The sequence below is a fragment of the Pyrgilauda ruficollis genome, unplaced genomic scaffold (genome assembly GCF_017590135.1).
Source record: "Pyrgilauda ruficollis isolate IOZ18807 unplaced genomic scaffold, ASM1759013v1 scaffold25, whole genome shotgun sequence".
In the NCBI taxonomy this organism is placed as follows: Eukaryota; Metazoa; Chordata; class Aves; order Passeriformes; family Passeridae; genus Pyrgilauda; species Pyrgilauda ruficollis.
In genome coordinates, this window is record NW_024523822.1 from 14890312 (window position 1) to 14912192 (window position 21881).

Consider the following 21881-nt stretch of genomic DNA (forward strand, 5'->3'; position numbering starts at 1 on the left):
TAACAATTTCACTTGAAAAAATAGATCACATACTTGTAAAATCATACCCAGCATTGACTTCATAAGGCATGTGGCTTTAGAGTGCTTTTTACAATTATTAATTCTATTAGTCAACTAGCAGGCGGGCTAATGCAATTGTCTTAGAAGATGCACGGAAGACACAGAAGACATTTTGAGAGCTGATCTGTATATCTGCAAAACAAAACAAAAAAAAAGGTTTTCCTTCCTAAATTATGCATTCAAAATATGGTATTCACTTAAAAACATTATTATACCTATTGTACATTCCCATGCATCTATTACTGGATGCTATACAAATAGAGTCTGCTGTTCTCTATTTCCCTCAAACATGAGAAATCCCATAGCTCTCTTCTCAGACACAAGTGCTCTTGCACACACACGCACTCACACAAAAAGACAAAAAATATCTCAGAGCTAATTTTTACCAACACAAAGTCTAAAACAACTTTAACTGTTGAAAATGAGCTGTAGAAAGAAAGTGTCTTAAAAATTCACACGCATCATCATGGGACTGGCCTAATGGGATAGTTAATGGCGTCTAAATAACTCCATCAGCAGTTGTAAGTTAACCTCTGCTGGCTGCCTTGTGTTCCACTTCAAACAAAATTAGTGGTGTTACTTTGGTTGTTAGCAGGCAACTTCCCACATCTCTATGGTGCCATCACAATAGCAAGGGCATTTGCTGGGTGCTAGTAAAGATGCCAAGTGAAGAACAGGCTTTGGGACCAAACTACCTTTTCAGCGCTGAATATAGTGATCTGCCCAAAATAAAAGAATTACTAAGCCTGATGTGAATGAAAGGACTTCTCGAGCTGAGGGAATTTTGGATAAGGCTCAGGTTGCATCTATATGTACTTTCCCTCAAAAACAGCCAAGGCTACTCTAAGTGGTTCATACACCTGCAATTTTCTGTTCAGAAGTCACTCACATCAGTTAGTTTATCCCTGGAAACAAAAACTTCTGCTAAAATCAGTTTGTAATTCAGGATAATGAATTATCATAGTGATTACTGTACTTCTTAAAAAAAAAAAAAAGAAAAAGAAAAACTAATTCTGGTAATCAATAGTTTCATAAGAGTGGTGAAGATAATGGCTAATTACCTGCTGATCACCAGCTCCCCAGCGGGTCATTGTTGTTGCTCATTACTTTTACTGAATGTGATGGTTTGTCATCAAAGCCTATTGCAACAGAATGTTGCCTGGTGCTTGTGCTGCAGGTTTAGGTCAGATCTTAGTCATACGCTCTTTTTAACAGAATAATCCATCTAGAAATATGTTTGAATTTTATGAGATGCCACTGACTAATCTTTGTACAAGTAGATGCACAAGCAGACGAAGAGCAAACTGAGTCAAGGGTATATGAATATTGTGATATTATCAGTCAATACGCTGGAGCAACAAAAAGTTAAATGAAAATACACATTTATATTCAACAAGCTCAAGTAGGACATCTTTGTTAAGGGATAGTAAAATTAATACTTTTATATTACACACCCACACAAAGACATATAATGCACATATGGCGCTTGAACATCAATCATTTTCCCAGAATAATGCAGCAAAAAATCATTAACTCTCAGTGTCTCAGCTTAATATATGTGTAATACTTACCTATCTCACAGGAGTGTTGCGAGGCTTAATTAATTAGTGACTGTAAAGCACTTTGTGATCCTCTAATGAAAGGTGCTATATAGCACAAAGTATTATTAAAATCATTAGGACCACAAAAAAGCCCTGTGGAATTCCAGCCTACACTGTCTGTTGGGGTTGGGAGTGATCTTATTATTAAAAGGAGACCATCAGACTAATTTTCATAACTTTTTCAAGATTTTTTTCCCCCTTTGCTGTTGTGATAGCATGTTAGCAACTAAAAATTTAATCTTTATCATCTTAATAACATACACTCATGTAGTTTGTTACTGCAGGGCTAGAGAAGGGAGCAGTGCTTTTGGCATTCATCTGGCTTTCCCTTTTAAGAAAAAAAAAAATTGAGAGATTGAGAGACATATTTTGACACCTTCCCACACTCCACTCCAGCAGGACAGCCGATCATGCGAGATTGCAGGATACTTGCTGTAGCTGCATGGGAAAATGATGCTGTGGTTTTAATTTCTCTCCTTTTTACACTTCTTTCTCTTTCACAAAAGAAAAAAAAAAAAAAGAAGAAGAAAAAAAGAAGAAAAACAGAAAAAGAAAACACAAGACGCAAAACAAAACCCAGTTTATTACACATAAATAGACTACAAAGACTGTCTGCTGTTCTTCATATAAAAACCCCTAAGTGTTCAAAGTGCCGGCTTCCATCAAGCGCATGAAGTCCTAATCAATGCGGAGCCTCCTCCCTACTCTCCGTACAACAATCAGGCAGCTGTAAGGCACACGAGCTGCGAGGCCAGAGAGCTGCTGTTTTGAGACTCAGTCTCTGGGAAAGCGTCTCGGCGGCGGCCCCGTCCCTGGGGAGCCAGCGGCACCCAGCCCTGCTCGGCAGCCGGTCCCGCCGGGCCGGCCCAGACCTGCGCCCAGCACAACCAGAAAGCTAACAAGCTCATTACTACAGCCCGCAATTCAAAGACCTGCCATGTTTTCTAATTTAAGTGTTTACAAAAAAGTTTTTAATACCCTGTAAATAACACTGGAAATTCCAGGTGAAATTGCTGAAATTACTGAAAATTAGATGACATTAGATGCAAACTACCCCAGACTCAAACACAGCGGTAGGGGACTGGCCAAAGCTGCTGCCCTTCTACCTTCCCTTGCGGACACTTGCACAATGAAATGACAGAAAAGAGATGTACAGCTTCACATCCCCACCATCTCTGCCTGGGACACAGAGCAGGAGGCAGTCATACACGATGCTTCTCTCCCACTTTTGCTTGTGGTTCTCAGAGCAAGCCCGCCAGAAAACAACCAACACATGGCCCTCCCTAACTTTTCTCTGCTGAGGAGGGAAGGAAAGAACAATCCCTTTTATGTAAGGAACCCAAGAGTCAGGCCCTAAACCATGGGAGGGCAAAATAAGCTTAATGACAAGCAACTGCCTCTTCAACAAGACCACCTCCTTTCAGCTTTGGCACAAGTGTCTTCACACATGACACAGGACAGAAGATGTCACAGCTCTAAGCAACTGACAAGTTAAGGAGTTTTTGATTTATACATGTTTTTCTGCAAGCCCTCAAACTGCACATCCTCTCTTTCCTGCCTGAAATTGTTAAGGTAGAACATGATTCCCCATATCAGTAAAATTAGGCAGGATCAGACATTGTAATTGGACAAACTGCATCTGTTTGATATTTTATACTCCACATGCTCCACTGAAATTATGATAGCTTCATCAATCTAAAAAAGTGCAAGAAGAAAACCATGTATTAGTAGTAGAAGAAAGCATCATATTAGCAGAACAGCATTACAGCAAAACACTGGTTTTTTTCTCCTCCTCTCCTACTCCTTTGCATTTTCAGGCTCTTCAGTTTAGCCCCTGATCACCAATTTGCTGAGGGCTGTTTGCAATTTTTTCGCCCACAAAGTCTACAACAAAGAGACAAGTGAAAAGAGCTGTGGTCTGTTCAAGCTTGGTCCTTCCCATTTACATTTACTTTCCCAACACTGATCGTTCTCAAACATCTAAAGGCGCACTTTTGGATATATTAAATCCTGTTCAGCTACAAAGTGCCATCACCTTCAAACAACTCTCATCAGGTAAATCTCTTATTAATTCACATTGAATTAATTCACAATGATCTTTTCTATTACCTTATGCTTCACAGCACAGCACACATCAGTAATCATCTAGCCACTGGAATAAATCTAACCTTTTCTATGGGTATAAAGCAGACACTTGGTCATTTCAAAAGAGCTTATGAGCAGCATTTCAAAATACATTGTTTAAGCCCACTTCCAGGCACTTATTTCATTTTAAGCTCACTCCTGGGGTAATCACACAGACACTTTCAGGAGAAACTGAAGTCAAAAGGTGATGTGTCTAAAGAGGTGACATGAAGGATTGCATCCTATCTTGCAACCAAAATGAAGAATCCTAAAACTGCTTTTATTTACAAGTCCCTAAGCACAGCAGGTTGCTGCTCTGCATTTCTTACTGGCCTGCAGCAGAGAGCTTGTTCCTACCTGCCCTCCACTGCCATCCATCTAGGATGGGAGAACCTAACAAGTCAAGATTCACCTTGCCCTCACTTCTAATCAAGTACCTAAAAGCACTCGGTACACGACAACTAATTAAAACTCAACAAAGCTTGTGAAACAGGAAAACTAACATCACTGCCATTTTATGGATAAATACAATTATCTACAGAGAAATTAGAAATTCAAAGTGTTCAAGGGGACGTGCAGGCAGAGCTCTTGGCTAGTGACTGAACCTGGGTTCTCTAGATGTCCAGGTCCATATCCCTCTCCTGTATGTGTTTCAGTAAAGAAAGCATCACCCTAGCAGTTGGCAAAAGGCCAAAATCCTGTAATTTAATAAGGTACAGAAGGAGCATCTCATGCAAAAATCTAAGTGCTCCAATTCATCATGACAGTTATGGGATAAGCTGACATTTTATTTGTATGTAAATTAGTCTCCAAAACAGCATTAAAAGGCCGCACTTTCAGAGAATATTATGCCTTTGCTTCTCTGTTCTGCATTTATCTAAACTCAGCTTTGTATATTAAAAGTAGTTTAATTTTTATGTATTGATGCTGCTTTGCATGCTCCCCAATCTACTGTTATTGCACCACGGAGAGAATCCACCCTGATTTGCCTACTGCAATAAAGTAACTGACTTCTGCCAGGACTGACACCTCCTATGAGAGCCCTGCCTGCCATCCTCTCCAGATCTTCGGGTTATTCTATTAATTATCTGTCATTACACTTCATAGGATGCAGAACATTCCCTACCAAATGAAACTAGAGGTCCATTTAGTCTGGTGTTCTCTTTTGGAGATACCAGATCCTTCAAAGAAAGTTCAACTGCCTTTGGATAGAATCACTGACTTCTATGAAAAATAAATTGTTCCTAATCCTCAATGCTTAAGACAGCAGCTTACTTTCTGAAGAGTAAGAGGGTTTGTAGGCCTTGATTATCTCTCAAAATTTTTACTATTTGTTTTTAAAGAAGTCTTATATATCCTCACGTCCAATAAAAGTGACCAGTATCTATGTCAACATTGCAATGATCCTGGTATCAGTGACATCTTATAGCTCTCACTCAAAAAGGAAATATTTTAAGTGTTTAGAGTTTGCTTTTTGCCAATGGAGTAGAGTTTTCCCTCAGTCTTGTACCAGCAAGAATCAAAGACCCCCTGGGCTGTGGGCACATCTATCACATCCCCACTGTTCATCCTGTCTTTAGGGCAAACAACCACTGTCTTGCCAAACTCTTCTAGTAGGTGTGGCAATCTCATATGTTTCAATTTCTTTTCAGCCTGAGTAAACTCAGTGTTCTCTGTAATCCAAATATCCTTTGAAGACAATGGGAGTTTAGGGTTTGCAAATGACTCAGAACTGAATTTGAGTTGAGTGTACTGGCAGAGGCAAGCACAGTGCTACCTTCAGATGAAGAGTGAGGAAAGAAGGTGACCTCGTGGCTCCTAGGCAAGAGCAATCAGGTATGGGTACAAGAAATGACTCATTTGTTCTTTTGCATTAAGAATACAATGGACTGATCCCATTTCCCTTGAAGGTAATGGCAAAAGCCCCACTGACTGAGAAGTAATTCTGAGATGTGCTGTCCCTTTCTGCCAGGTGAGGTCTGTGATTTGAGAGGAAGGCATCAGAGTTCCCTTGCCCAAAACCTCAGTAAAATGGAACCATAAATTACTTGGGAGAAGAGGAAAAGATGCAAGGGAGAGAGAGGATGGTTTTGGCTAGCATTCCAGAAAAGTTGAAATAATTTTGTTTCCAACTAGAGGCAAAATCCTTCAATTTGAAATGGGATTGAAATTTCAGAAACTGGGAAGGAGGCAAAAGTCTACAGCCTAGACCTAAAAAAGTAATATTAAATCATCACCGGAGAGGGCATTATTGCAGTACTTTTCCAGCCAGACCAGAATCAGGATGAACATGAGTTTGCAAAAATGTCCTTCATTTTTTTTTTTCTTTTTAAAAAAAATTTGGCAAGAGTTTCCAGACACAAGTTACATAGGTAAGAGAGGGCAACCAAGGGCAACCGGAGTTGAGCCCACATACATCAAAGCAGACTCAGGCTTTGGGTACCTATCCAAACTGAGCCTTCAAAGGTTCTGATGTTGCCCTATTGTTTAGCTTGAATCTTGTCTAAGCTTGTTCAGGAGAACCCACATTCAGAAGTATGGAAGAAGGGAAAAAGAACACACATTTTCCAAACTGTGATTGCAAAACAAAACAAAAAAATGTAAATCTACCTGCTGCAGGGTAATACTGGTAAGCGTGGCTAGCTATTGTTGCTCCATGCTTTTCAATTTCCATATATTAGCATTCATTGCCGACAATATTAAATCCAAAGTTATTTGGATGCTTTGATCAGCAAATTGAACCTTGAGTCTATATATGATGCACCTATATTCACATAAAGTTTACAAAACTATTATATTTCCCTATTTTAACTTTTTTCCCTCCACATGGCTGTGAGTTCCCATATATCCCACAGCCATACATTCCAAACACAGACTATTTTATTTAGTAATTTATTCAAGAATTTAGATAAAAAGAAAAGCAATGGAAATTGTTTGGCAATCTCTATATAAACAGCTCCTATACATTTGGGTTGAATCATCCAGCAATCACTCATCTTGACATGCCTGTGACAGATAAAACTTTCATCACCAATATGCCTTCTTGACTTAAGAGATCAGGATACAGGGGATCCATATTACAAAATCTCTTTTACTGTTTATGGCTATCACAAAAATTAAAATCACATTAAACATAAGCAAGTCAGAATTTTGGCAGTTTTTCCACTCAGCACAAATAACCCCACTCTCCATTGTGAATGGGGGAGAAACAACAGCAGTGGCAACCACAACAAAAGACTGAATTGTGTGTTCCCTACACAAAACAGAAAGCTGTGCCTATTCAAGAAACCTTGGCCATTTGTCAGAAATTACAGAACTGATGTTGGAGCCCAATATTAGCTCCAGCCAAAGCAGTGGTGAATTACCTTGCCATTCGAATCATCCCTATTAACAAGGAAAGACTCTTGCAGCACATATCAAATGGTCCTCACGCAGACTGAGAAACAGAGCCACCTTCTTAAAAAAACCCAAAGTAAAATACATTAAAAAAAGACCAAAGTGAATGCAAATGGATTCACTCTGAGTGGTTTGTGTATTATTTGCCCTTTTTATCTCTTATTTTTCTTTTGAAGCTGAGAAATGAAGTGAAATGCTGATGAGAAAGCTAGTCTTACAGTGCTTCCACCTTAATAATTTGTTATGAAACGGCTTTAAAACAGTAGCATTTTTGGGAAAGCCGTAAGAATTGAGTACACACATTCACTGAGGAGCATGATCTCTGTTTTACCCATTTCATTTCTGGTCAGAAAAGGGGGAAGGAGGGTGCAGAATAAGAAGACTCCTTGATACTCTGCTGATGTGGCTTTGCAGCAGCTTTGTGAGTGCTGGCAATCCTTTAAAACTGGCAAGGGATGCCAGCGCCAGCCTGCTGACTGCTGGATGAATATATATAGTGCAAATAATGCTGTTCTTGAATCAGTTTTTCCCAAACTCCCACATAAACTTTCCATGGGAAAATCTCATAATGCCTGCATAAGTGATTTTATGAATCTAGCTTTCAGCTTTTGATAGAAGATTTCTTACGCTACTGGCTTTGATTCTTTATTGCACAAAGGGGTGGTGCCAAAAGCCCTCACATTAGCCTGGACCATGCAGACATCAGAAATTTAATTTAAACATCAGTAATCTGCCAGGATCATAAAACACATACAAAAAAAGATTTATTTTTTTTTCCCTGGTAGGTAAATATGTAATTTCAGAAACACGAGTACAGCATAGGTGGCAGAATCTGCACGCAGCAACATATAGACAGAAACTAAAACTACCAATGAGACTAGAAATCTTCAGTCTGCAGAGACAAACAGAAGTCAACAGTTGTTTTACTCCTATTGAAGATATATTTTGAAATAAGTTGGGCACTATATTTATTTTTCAGAAATAATGCACCTGAATGTTCCTTAAATATATGTATATATATATATATATATATATATATCACTACCTCTCTAAAGGTTACAGAGAGGTACAACCATAGATTACACTAATATTTCCAGTCTCAAAAATCCCATGTACGCAAGCAAGTCTTACCACATTGCTCCTGTCTTCCTCCTCAGAGCTGCCTTCATGCCATCTCAATTTCCAATTCAGTACCTCACTAGTTTTAAGAAATATCCAGCAATGATGTTGAGCTGATTTGTTGCACTGGGATGTATCCCACAAAAAAGTGAAAGCTTTTGCCGTATTTTCACTTAAAGAAAGTAACTGTTAAAGTAACTTCTGGGTTCACTGGCATTTTGGAGTCTAAAAAAAGTCCCAAAACTACTTGCAGAGGCTACAACAGTACCTTCTTTGAAGTAATGTTGCAACTTGTGCAAAGGAATTTGGGATGTACCTGAGATCTGAAGGTGCGGGCTACAAATTAACACAGCCAATTAGGTGGAGAAGCTGAGAGTCCAACACGGATGGGGTGAGATAACCACAACTCATAAATAAAAGGACTGCCAAATGTGAGCCCAGTTGGCTGAGCACAGATCATGTCATTCTGCTCATCTAGCTGCTGCTCATCAATAATCTGTTGCTGTTTGCTCTCCACATGACAATCAATCCAAGTTAGGGCTGCTTCTAATTTTCCTGTCTATGAATAGCTGCAGAACATCCACAACTGCTTTTTCAAACAACTCAAGAAATAAATGTTTCATCCACATATCAGTGTGCAAATTCTTCCCAAAATGGGACTAGTCAAGAGTAAATAATTACTCCTGCAACAGTTTCATCTGATAAACAAGACATAAGGCTGCAAAAGTGATCTCAGTACCATTAATAGTCAGGAGAGAATCCAACTTCTAAAATTACTTGACTAACTGATACAGGACCCCAAAACTGTGACAAATCTGTAGAGAAGGTTTCACAATAGATGTAGTCATTTTTTAGGGATTAGTATTAGCTATAAATTTCTTACCCCCTGAAATCTGGTACAACCGGATTTATACAGCAAAGATGCCTTCCTTTGAAGAAGACAAAGATGAAATCACAGCCAATTAAATTTAAGCATCTCTTAAACAATTCTTTTGTTAAGCAGTATGTATTGAAAGAATAAGAATACATGAGAGAAATTAGAAATTATCTTCATAATTTGGCCGTGGCTTCTCTTCTTGTGAGTAATGAGAACAGCCCAAGATCACAGATAAAAACCTTAATGTCAGAAGACATTCATACAACCATTGTATGTAGATAGCAAGATGAGCATATATATGCATATATGACCTAAAGAACAGAGACTGCAGTAAACCAGCGTATTTGTAAAGTACGTGAAGTACTTGGGACTTCTCCAGCATCAAAATCTACTGATTAAACCAAACATAGACTCAAGTCTCTCTTTTTAAAAAAATTACCTCGTTATCACTGAATCCTGTATCACCCTGATAGGCCTTGGCCTATTAATAGAAAAATAATTCTCTTTATGACTCCCAGATCTAAAGAATCAATTTGATTTCCCATCCTATTACACCCTAAGTTGTTGAAGCCCAACAGCTCCGCTCATAGTGCTCACACTTCATCCGCCCACAGCGGAATCCACAGCCGTTGCCATTTTGCCTGCTCACAAGATGGCACGCTTGTCTCACTCCAGCTGCACAAATAAGTCTACATTACACTCGCAGCACCGAGGATAATTAAAGGTTAGGCACGGAGGTGGCAACAACACGCTCCCACAGCACCGACGGCTCCGGCGGGGCTGCAGGTCTGTCTGCCTGGGCTGGGGTGCCTGAAACACCATGTGGGCACTGACCTGCTGCTTCTCCCTTCCCAAACTCTGATGTGGGAAACAGTGGGGGTTTGGAAGCTGCAAACCCCAGAGGAAAAAACATGGCTCCTTAAGCTCAAATTGAACTTTATCTACATAGAACTCCACTGGCCTCTGAGCTAAAGGGAACCTGAGTAATTCACGAGTACACTGTAATCTGGGCAACAAACACACACTTGATTAGACTCTAAAATTACTGAAAATTACCATCTCCCTTGCGTCTTTCTAACAGCTTGACATATCAATGCCTAATGTCTCATTATGTTTCAATTTGAATCATGACTGTAAATCACTGGAAATACACAAAAAGAATGAGATGTCAGATTTGGGTGAAAAAAATTAGGATGCACGAGAGACTGGACATTAGAAGCTTTATGAAAATAATAAAATCAGCAACAGAAACAATAAACTCCTCCTCTCCTAAAAACTGAGAAATGGCAAGTCCACTGGAGGTAGTTGAATAAAGACCCCATGCTATACTCATCAGAGGTAGAGTTAAAATTTGTTCAGATTTAAAGAAATGTCCTTTTTTCTTTTTTTCCTTTCTTTAAAGACCTACGTGGGTAATAGGAACATAGCAATATCATTGTAACTGTTGATTTCACTCCCATTCACTATAAAAGATCTATCAAAACAGAAAAGATACTACCATTTATTTCAACTGCAGCAAGAGTGCATAAAGTCAGGGACTTTTGTTTACACGGCAGGTAAGTACACATATTTAATTGTACACACAGGCCCTTCAAGTTAACCTGTGTCCTTTATACAGGTAACCAGCTGCTAATAATTTTCTGCAGATCCCTGCATTTTGCTCTGAATTCACAACATCACAAGAAAATTTGATCTTTGAACCCAGCAAAAATTAAATACACCTTAGGCTGTACTGGAATTGGCATGTGACCATTGTAACTAGGGTTCAAGAAGTGAGAAAGTGTCAATGGTTTAGGCATCAAGATGAGCAAAAGGAAGACCATGTGCAAGCTCACACCCCCATAGCAATGCTGTGCAAGCTGGAAACAGTGAAGCCACATGAAAGTATCAGACACTTCTCACTGCCAGTTAAACTGCTTCCTGTAATTATAAATATACAAAGGTTAAAGTAAGAAAATTATTGCAATGCACAGATAGAAAATGAATTCTAAAATACTCAAAGGATTCATCAACAACAGTCTATCAGCACAAGATACTGTGGCAACAGTCAGCATTTCTGAAGCAGACAGCCTGGCACTTTATTTACTTTGCTACATGAGAAAAATCCAGCATCAGATCGTGGGTGCATCCCAACTGTGGGATACTCTTCTGCAGCTCCCAGCTCCAAATGCTCACTCTGGCAACATCCCGACTGCACGTCAGAAAATCTGGTTTGGCACCGTTCTCCTAAGCATTTTGGACTCCATCAGTAGAAACTCAAGTGAACAGACAAAACGTAACATGTGCCATCCAGCAGATTAGAATTGCAGAGTCTGGTCTGCAGGAGAGAATCAGCAACTGCCCAGCACTGGCTTATGCTTCCTACAAGCCCCCCACCTTTCAGCAATACTGAAGGGACACTTTCTAGTTTTTAGTTTTTTAGTTCTAGTTTACAAAGCCATTTTTTCTTTTCTTTTTTTTTTTTTTTAATTTTCCTCCTTAAATAGAATAGTAGATGATTAAAATAAGAGAGGCAGACCTATGGTTAGGCAAATAAACATGGTCTCATAATTTCCTTTGTGTCCATAGAAAATCAACATTATACACTAATCACTCCCACTCCTAAACAGCCATATCACAGCTATGTTTGCACTGTTTTTGTAACACTCAACAAGAAGTGAGCCTGGCCTTGAGGCCAAATGACAAAGCAGAGACCGAAACTCTTCTACACTATTCTCAAGTCACTTCCTTCCATTTGAACTAGTCCATCAGGGTCTAAAAGTCTCATTTCAAACAGCTGCATCACAGATGAGATAACAAGACAAATACTCAAGTGTTTATACAGAAAATACTAAGGAAACTGAATGATAACAAAAGTTTTATGATACCCTCAATCTAGAGAAGTACAGAGATATGCAGAAAACTACTGAAACTTGTATTGAAAGTGGGAATGAAAACTAATAGGGAAGAGTGCAAGCTCTGTGAAATAACAATCCCTCACACTTTATTAACAGTGATTGAAGAAGGAAAAAAATAAAGAAAACAACACAGTAGTAGACAACAAATATAAACCAGTCCAAATCACACTTTAAAAGGTGTTATGTCCCAGGCAAAAATTTGAGCATAAACAGATAAGTAATGATGTCATAGATGATACTGCATTAAGGAAACCATTTTGAAATGTTCAAGAAAGATTAATTTTAATGAAAATTAATGAAGATATGGAAGATGTGGCTCTTCTCTTTATGAACATGTGAAGTGAAGCTCATTTAGACTAGAAACACAATTGCTAGCAGCAGGTAAACATTAGGGAGGGAAAAGCTTAGGATCCAGTTGGCATAAGAACAAATAGACTAGCCATGATTAACTTTGGGCTGAAAATGAGAAGGAAGGGTTTTAACTGACAAAGCAATGAGGCTATGAAACATCCTTCCACCAGACGCTGTCAAGGCAAAAAAAACTCTACCTAATTTTAGGATAAAGGTGGGTCACTTCATAAAAAGGATTGCATACTGTGGTTGATGTTCAAAGAGCTATCCATTGCTCACAATTCCCACAGAACTTCAGGACAACATACACAAATCCATTTTTCAGGGTATGCACAGCCTTACCACTATTCCTTAAGAATGTACATGCCAAGGGCACTGTTTCCTCAAAAGCAGTTGGGGTGAAAGTTACTCCTTCTCTCTATCATTTTTGTTTATATATTTTTATTTACATAGTGACCTTCTGCATTCCCTTTAAAGCCAATACCTTTAAAAACACACTATCTTCTGCATTCAAACTAAATACAAGATATGTATTACTTACTTGGGCAGCAGGAATTAACTGTAACATTATAAACCGTTTGTGAAAAAAGCCATCCTTTCTATCTGCTGTCTTACCAGTCACTTGTATGGCTGACTGTGCCATATTTCAAGCAGGCATTGTACATTCTTTTTGTATTTTGAAGGCAGTGTAGTAAATAAAAATGCAATGAGAAGGCAGTTCTCAAGCCCTCTACATAGGTTTCACAAAAGACACACCCAGAACTGACAACACTGCTTTGCCAGAAGAATCTAACAGAGCTACATTTAAAAGTGGGGGGAAAATATGGGTAAAGTTATTTTCAGTGAATTAGGCACGAAGTCTGAGTAGGACAGCAGTCTACAGACAGAATCTGTAGAGATCTGATAGAGACTGATCAAGTTCAGGCATTTTAAGACTACACCTTGTTGGTCATAAAAAAAAAAAAAAAAAAAAAATTTTGTAACACAAAACATTAAATGTTACAGTTACTGTAGCATGTTACAGTTTTCAGCTGAACAATATCTTTGGATAAAACTAAACAGGTAATGGGTGATACCTGCTGCTGTCTCTACTGAAGAAAATAAACTTTTTGCTCCAACACAATGGGGCAAGAATACTACCTGTCCCTGCTCCTTCTTGAAACTACCACATCTCTCTAGATTGTTGCAACACCCCTGGTCTCACATAATCCACCATGCCAAAACCAAGATGGCTACACAGAGAAGTCTGATGTGGTCAAACTGACCAACGCAACTCTTAGAATTCCTAAAAAGCTTTTTATGGGGCTCATTTGGGCCTGACCAACCTTCACATATTATTTTGGTTTAGCTATATAAATACCAGGCCATTTGTTCCAAGTTTCTTCTTCTTCTACGCTAGCACAATATATTACTATTGCTTTTTTTATTTCTGCTGCACTGAAATGCATTTAAACATGTACTTATTTATTTATTTGTTTGTTTATTTATCTGTCTGCTAGAACCAGGGCTCTTGGATAATCATTGATTTGGCAGTCCCTCCCAGCATCTTGTTTTTGCCTGACAAAATACATACAGTCTTTTTGCCCTTTAGATACAGTGACAGTTTTGCTTCTGCTTGTGACAAAATCAAATACTTAAGATTTCCACCACTAAGCACACAGAGGAGAAGGCAACCCTGACTAAGTTCAAGAACTTGGTTACATTTCTCATCAGGAGCAGAGCTGTTACTGAGTCAAGGGCAGGGTGACACAGGCCAGATCCAGAATCCAGGATCCAGAATCCAAATGTGCAATTTTATGATGGGCTTAAGCCCTACTGGACCTGAAGGGACGCTGCCCAGCCCTTCACCACTGTCTGCAGGCCCTGCCCTCTCCCTGCACCCACACTGGCCAAAAATGCCCAGCCAGGGCTGGCAGGGGGCCAGTCAGACTGTGCCTTTCAGAGGCAACTCAGGCTTGGGTTAAAGGAGCTCACTTCTCCTCTGGACAGCCCAGCTCCCATCTCCTTCTCTGCCTTTGCAAACTCAAACAGCACTGGAACCAGCACTAGGAACAAGCCAGGAAAGGGTCACACACACCTGAAAAACCTCGAAACAAAAGCAGTACCTACTCCTCACCCGGAAGGACAACAGGGCAGGTGACCATACTATAGGTCCTGGGGCAGGCGCCACACTCCTGGCCTGGCTGATGGCTTCTGCACACTTGCAGCCGACCTTGCCAGCACACAGGGAACAAAAAGCCACCCCTGACAGAGCAGGGCAACAAAAATAAGCCAGGCCTTGAAGGAACTATTAAACTGTCTTTTTTAAAGAAGGGCGGGGGGAATAATATTTATGTGGCAGGAAATATAAGTGCTGTCTTCAGAAAAGTAAAATCATTATTGCAAGCAGACTGATTCATTAAGATACATGCAGAGGAGGATTATAATGCCCTCCTTGTCATTAAAATGCTTTGAAACTATAGTTCTGTCAGCTACACTAATGATACTCAGATTTTATATTACACAGCAGAAGCTGTTCTCTAGCTAGAACTTGGTGCACTGTGTTACATAGGAGATCACATTAGAAAAGCAGTTATTAGTTCACATTGACTATAAACATGTTTAAAATGCACAAAAATACAACCATACCATACAGAAACCAGATGGAAGAGTGATGAACTGGTCCAGACAAAGAGGTAAATTCCCCTTCTACACAGGAACCTTCTTTGCTAAGTAAGAATGCTATCTTTGGCATATTTTTGTACCAAATAAAAAGACTGCTTGAATGCTGGAAGTCTAATCAATTTTTTGTTTCCTTATGTCCACATATGAATGCTAAAGAAGAGCACTATTAGAAATAAACTATCCGTTTATATTCACCTTTTTACCTAGTAGAAAGGACTTTTATTTCAGTGAATATTTAGGCATATTTAGATGACTTTATGTAAGCCCTTATTAAATATAGCAAAATTCAGGCTCCAAAACCCAGTGGAATTGGCACAATCAAATTTCTATGTGATTTATCAGCTTCACTGTCACGGCAACTAACTTGGTGCATTTCTCTGCTTGGTTCTCTCTGTAAGCTGTCAGGAGAAGTCACTCCATCAAACAGAAATGTAACACTATTTTTATTGCTTATCTCTTCTGCCTTGGGTTACATCAGTAAGTCATCTCCCTCTGTCAACTTGACAAGAGTCTTTTTCGTGTTGACCTTAAAAGGACGCAGCCGTGACAACTTTGGTTTGGGTTGGGTTTTTTTGGTCTTTTTGTTGGGTTGTTTTGTGGGTTTTTTTTTTTTTTTTTTTGATAATAGTTCTCAGCTAAATACTTGTTATTGATAGTCTGGTATCTTCATCTGGCGCTGTTTTCTACCCCATGAGCAGACTGAGCACAGAGCATTGTACACTCAGCCCCACAGTATCTTCCAGCCCTCATCACAAGAGGCACCGGAGAAGTCGGAGGTAGATACTATTCCAGCAAAGCCATGATTAATTACAAGAGGTCTTCCAGATTTGATCTTATTTTCTTAATGCTCTGTAATTAATTAATATAAATGTACATCCTTATTTCCACAGCCTTTGCTCAAGATATTAAGAACTCCAGTCCCTGGACTCAATCCCCCCTGGCATTTTCTCTCATGTTACATAAGTAACTGTGGCTGACTCTCTCCAAGTCCCAGCATTTGAAGATCAGGATGAAAAATCTGCTCAGGATTTTAGACTAAGGTAGGAAGAATATACTATGAACTACTGTGAACTTCTCTTAATACAATACCACAGCTATTTGGAAAATACAAAAATATTTAGGTAACCTGAAGACAGCACTTCTGTTTCTGCCATGCACCATCCAATAAATGCAACACATTGCCAATTTAAAGAAATAACATGACTTTGTGCCAAATACCTCAGAAAGTAAAGAGAAACAAGTACACAACATATTACAAATTCATTGCACTATTTGCATTGATGGTTACTTACATTAAGATAGATTTTAATCACAGCAACTTACACATCGCTAGTTTTAACTGTGATTTAAGCTGGCAGGCCAAAAACATCAACACACACATACAATGAGGTTAAAAGAAATTACATGTTTTCACAGTATTTCTGAAAAGTGAGAACTCAGGAAATAATTATTAAAAGGGAGTAGTTTTATCAAAAGAAGGAGTCTTTGGATAGTGACTTGTGTACATTGTAGCTATATGCTCTTAATCAAAGAGTTATACTATCTTTTCTGTTTGCATATAGTTTTATGTTGATACATAGTACAGATTTCATTCCATGTTTTGTATTTACTAGGTAAGACAGTTTCTTTATGGTTTATGAAAGCTGGAATTATACTAGGAATCATTAAAAATCTCTTTAAAGTATTGCTCATCAATTCAATGATGCCTGAGGTATGCAGGAAGGAAAAAAAACACTTACAAAACCTGTTTTGCATTAAAAACTGATTTAAACAAAGAATTACACCTGAGTTGATCACTGTGCATTGTTCATCCAGTTCTTTTGGTGTATCACCTCTAGGGGTAACAAAGCTCATTATCGCACACTTTATTTTCATCCATACAATGGAAAAGGAAAATAAGTTTTCTGTTGCCTTTCTTTTTATTGTTTCTGCTAATCTTAGTTTTGAAAGTGAGAGTCACTGAGCAGAATGTAAAATGGCAAAAATAGTGTCACTGCACCAGCACAGGAAGCCTCTGGCAGAAGCCAATTCCATTACTTTCACAAACTAGTCCCAAGTGTTTAGCTAGCCATTTCCACCAGGACTGTGGACACTACTTACACCTTTGGCAGCAAATAGGTAAATAAACACAATCAAACAGTACATAAAGCTCTGTAGACTTATACCTTAACACTGATCAAGATCCTAAAGTCCTATTTTAAAAGGTATATATTTAAGTCTATTTTTTTTAATATATGTTTCTCTATTTTAAAGAAAACCCTTTTTTGTCCTTAAGCATTAATTATTGCATACCTTGGTTATTCATATTAGATTAGCTAGGAGTCCAGCAACTGTTTTAATATATACTGCAGTAGTTTCATATAACATCTTTCGGGATAGAAATATGCTTTAATATACTATAAATTAAAAATCAAACCACATACATGATGCTACCAGTTTTGCTATGCTCCTGCAAGTATCTGCAACATCAGACTATTATGCACAAGATGATCACAGAAGAGAAAAACCTAACTGGCAGAATTCTCAATGGGCTTAAACCAGAACAAAAAAAAAAGTGTACTTAATTTAGGAGCAGAAAGTCTGTCTGTAGTTTGGCACATACAGCACATCACACCATGTAATTTTATAAAAATCAAATAACTTTGCAAATCACTTCAAATATTTCCTTTCTCATTGGTTTTAATCATATTTGAAAGTAGAGGAAAAAAAATACAGGATTAAATGAAAGCAAAATATAATGATCTGGGACTCTTAATTCTCCTGAATGAACATTCCTAAATTTTTGGATTGTGGACCACTGTCAGACTTCAAACATAACAGGGAATCACTATGCAGCCTTCACACCAAACTTTTAATTAAAACACTTAAATGGATGATATGATACTGCAGATCAGTATCACACCATGATTATATGTGTCTGCAGACCACAATCTGGAAACAAATACATTAAAGGATTAATTTTCCAAAAGGGAATGCTAGTCCCTGGGCTTCTTGGCATACTCATTTTATATAGTGAGATATTACACAGTATCTTAGCATGCAAAGTTCTTAAGGCCTCCATTCTATGGGTTTTTAACAGTAAAAGTGTGATATACCAGTTTAAGACAGGATTTTTAAATGAAAAATTACAAGTCAATTGCAAGATTATTAAATGAAAAAAATTACTTCTCCTGGTATCTCTTTTTCGATCTAGACTGCTGGATTTCAGTGTTTCTTTTCCATGCAAAATGTCTGGACTTACATCCTCCTTACAATAAAGTACCCATAAAATGTGGATAAAAAAGTGATTTCTAAAGATGTTCCTGAAAAGGACAGCCTATGAACAGCAGAAGTTATACTTGCTTCGGGCTTGTCACTGCAGAATATCGAATAGAAATTTGGAATTTAAGTATATATACATATATTACTTTTAACATATATATATATACACACAGTATAAAAAATGTTTCATGTATATATATGGGTATATAAAAGCGTTTAGAAGGAAGGAGAAAACCAGAAAGAGACTATATCCATTCTAGTGGGTTTATCTAACTAAGTTTACTGGGGAAGGGGCGTGGGGAAGACAGAGGGAAAAGAGAGAAAGGGAGAGAAGATTGTCCTGAAGCTGGAGCGTGACAACCGTGACTGCTGTTTTCTGCCCAGCGCTCAGTGACAGCGCGGGGAGAAGAGTGGTTAATCACCGCATTCTGGGAACCGGGCAGAGAGAGAGGGAGCAACTGCTTTCCGCAACACTTCCTGCGATAAGGGAGCCAGCGCTGGCACACGGACACGGACACACGCGAGAGGCGGCTGCGCGGCGCAGCGCTTCATGCGACTGCAAACGTGACCCGCAGCCCCGCAGCCCCGACACACGGACACAGGCACACTCGGTGCCTGCAGCTCCGGCCGACCGCGCTGCTGCGGCTGCCGGGAGCCGGGCGCGAAGGGGAAGCCCCGCTCGGTGCCCTCCCTGCGCGGCCCGCGGCGGGCAGAGCCCCGGGAGCCCGCCCCGTGCCCGCCGCCGGCCCTGCCCGGTGATGCTCGTTCACGACACGCACCCAGAGAACTTCAGCGCTGAACAAAGGCTGCCGGACTGACGCCGCAGCACAGCTGGGCTTCTCTTTATTTTATTTCATTTTTATTTTTAAGGGCGATTCCAAGAAAACTTTCGTCGCTCGAAGTCATCGCGGAACCCGCCGCCCATTCTCCAAGCAGTGTTATTAAGCCTTGAAAAGACTTGCAAAGAAAGTAAACAAGGCAGGGGAGGCAGGACAGGCCAACACGTCCCGTATCGTCCAATAACTTCCCCTTACATGCCCAGTACAACGCGGGTTTGCTGATCACAGCTTTTCCACTGTACTAGAGCCAAGTACAGGCAATTACTTACACTTATGTAGACTTTTATAAGAGATAACAGTTATCTCTATTGAAAGGCACAAGCTGGGGGGGTTTTCCTTATTTTTTTTTTTTAATTGTCTTTCATTACCAAATTGGTTCAAAATCACACAAAAGGGTTTCTGTGCGGGGCACTGGCTCCCCCAGCCCTCCGTGGAGCCTCAGACAGAGCAGAGCAGCAGCTCCACGCTCCGCCGAGGAGCGCTTCATCCAGGCCTGGATGGAAAAGCCCTGGCAGAAATCAGCCCATCGAGCTGCCAACGCCCAGCGGAGGGTCCCGAAAGCCCCAGCCCGGCAGTCCGGGGCACCCAGCGCTGGGCTGGGCACGACGGGGCCGGGGACGGCTGCGCTGGGCCCCCGCCCGCCGCGGGGACGCGCCTCCCGGGCAGGGACACGTCCCGTCCCGCGGCGCCCCAGCTGACCGCATCCGGGGATCCAGGTAAAAGAAGCTGTGTTGGGCCCTGCTGCCCGTATCAGCCACGTCCCCCCGGTCAAGATAAAGGCAGGAGCGATCTCCGCATTTTTAATGCAAATGAGATGCAGCCCGCAGGCTCTTAGCAAATTGCCAATGCATTGGGGATGCCACTGCTCCTTAGCTTTGTTTCCACACGTGCTGAAAGTTGATGAGTGCTGCTTGTGCTTTTCTTCCCACCACCAAAGGACACAGCACAGATACACGAAGTAGGAAAACCCAAGTTCCAGTAGCACTTACAGACCAGATTGCCGCTGCCAGCATCTTTAGTTGTATCAGTACTTCTAGCAGTGCCATTTCACTGGTATTTCTTCTGAAATTCGTGTTGGCTAATCATAACCCAGAGCCAGAGTATCTCTGAGCAAAAGGAGAATATACTGCATTTATGGAGTTACCATCTCTGCATTCACATTTTAAGCAGAACTATCTGTTCCTTACACATTTCAAGGAAAGGATTTCAGCACAGAACATCTTTCTGTGTTTGTAAGCCAGGGGCATTTTACATGCTGCAAAAGTACAACATGATGGCAAATGAAACAAGGTTCCATTGCCTTAGCATGAACTCACCACAGGTGTGCTTAAAACAGATATTAAAGACATGATTCACTGTAATAAAGACACCCCAAACAACTATTTAAAGTGATTCAAAATACAACATTTGGGGGTGGGGAGGTGATGATACAGTGCACCTACTTCTGCCCCCCCCCCCCCCCCAAGAAAATACAAGCTCCAATAATAATAGCAATGACAAATAAATAATAATGATAATGGCACATATTTATACTTTATGCAGAAGTACAGCAGGGTTCTTAAGATTAGTCTCGCTTTCAGTTTCACTCAGCACTGAAGTAGTCAGCTTTGCGTTAAAGAGGTGTGGAGTGTTACTTAGGAGTTACAGAAAGTACATCGGCATGTTAAAGAAAAACAGAAAAAACAGTGTCATAACCCATACAGGGAAATGATGGCTAAAACAGAAGATAGGATTCTCACACACCACTCAACACATCTTTTCCTCCCCAAATGCACAACAGACATAGGAACAGGAGCTTCAAATACTTACTAAACTTATGCAGAGAAATAAATGGGTATCAGTTGCGTGACTGAAAAAGTCAGAGGAAAAAGAAGGAGCAAATTTTTCACGGAAGCCTTGAATCATACAAGCTGCTCATTTGCCTCATTCATGTCCTCCTCCTTTCACTGCACTTCAATGTGAAGAAGGCAGCCTAAACAATATTCATCTTAGAAATCCAAACCATTGCAGAGACCACACTGCAGCAACAGATCTGCTTCACATGCACTGACGTACCTCCTCAACATCTGAAAGAAATTCCAGCTCCAGTCAACCCATAAGAGACATGTTGCCTGACTGTACCTTGATGGTATTGTTTATGAAGATGGTGATTTACACACTCATAATGATTTAAGCAGCTACTTTGCATACATTACAGAGAGAACCTGAAACATGTGACCTGCTTCACAGGGCAGGATTATACCTCTGTTCTTGTTGTGTCATGTGCAACCACATTATTTAGTAGTTAAAGGCAAGCGAGCACTCTGGTATTCTATTGCCCTCACCATGTATGCAGCGAGAGAGCTTTAGCATGCCTCTGAAACCAAAGGTGAGCTTCCCAACTTCTAAAGATAGACAGTTAAATAAATGATATAGTTGTCAAAGGGGCTCAGTCAAACCTACCACATGGTTCTGACCACTCAGGATTATGACGTTTGCTGGCAGACTTTTTAGGACAGGAAATCTTTCACGGTGTTAATAAATTTGCAACAATGATCATATTCTTAGGGACTACTCCAATACAAACTTTCATTAGCACTCACACTAACTCTTACAAAGCACTGAGAATGTATGCATGATCATCAGAAGCTAGGAATAAACAATAAAAACTTAAATCTTTTTTTCTGATGTTGTTCTCAAGAAAAAGACAAAA

At 39.9% G+C, this 21881-nt stretch overlaps 1 protein-coding gene across 2 annotated transcripts in view; it reads right to left on the reverse strand.

The window, feature by feature from the left end:
* Nucleotides 1-21881, reverse strand: part of TRPS1 (transcriptional repressor GATA binding 1) — a 213190-nt gene that overhangs the window by 174615 nt on the left and 16694 nt on the right. For both annotated transcript variants that reach the window (XM_041470622.1, XM_041470621.1), the window contains exon 2: nucleotides 34-192. In XM_041470622.1, coding sequence (XP_041326556.1) covers nucleotides 34-70 — 37 coding nt within the window. In that variant the 5' untranslated portion in view covers nucleotides 71-192. The remainder of the gene's footprint in view (nucleotides 1-33; nucleotides 193-21881) is intronic.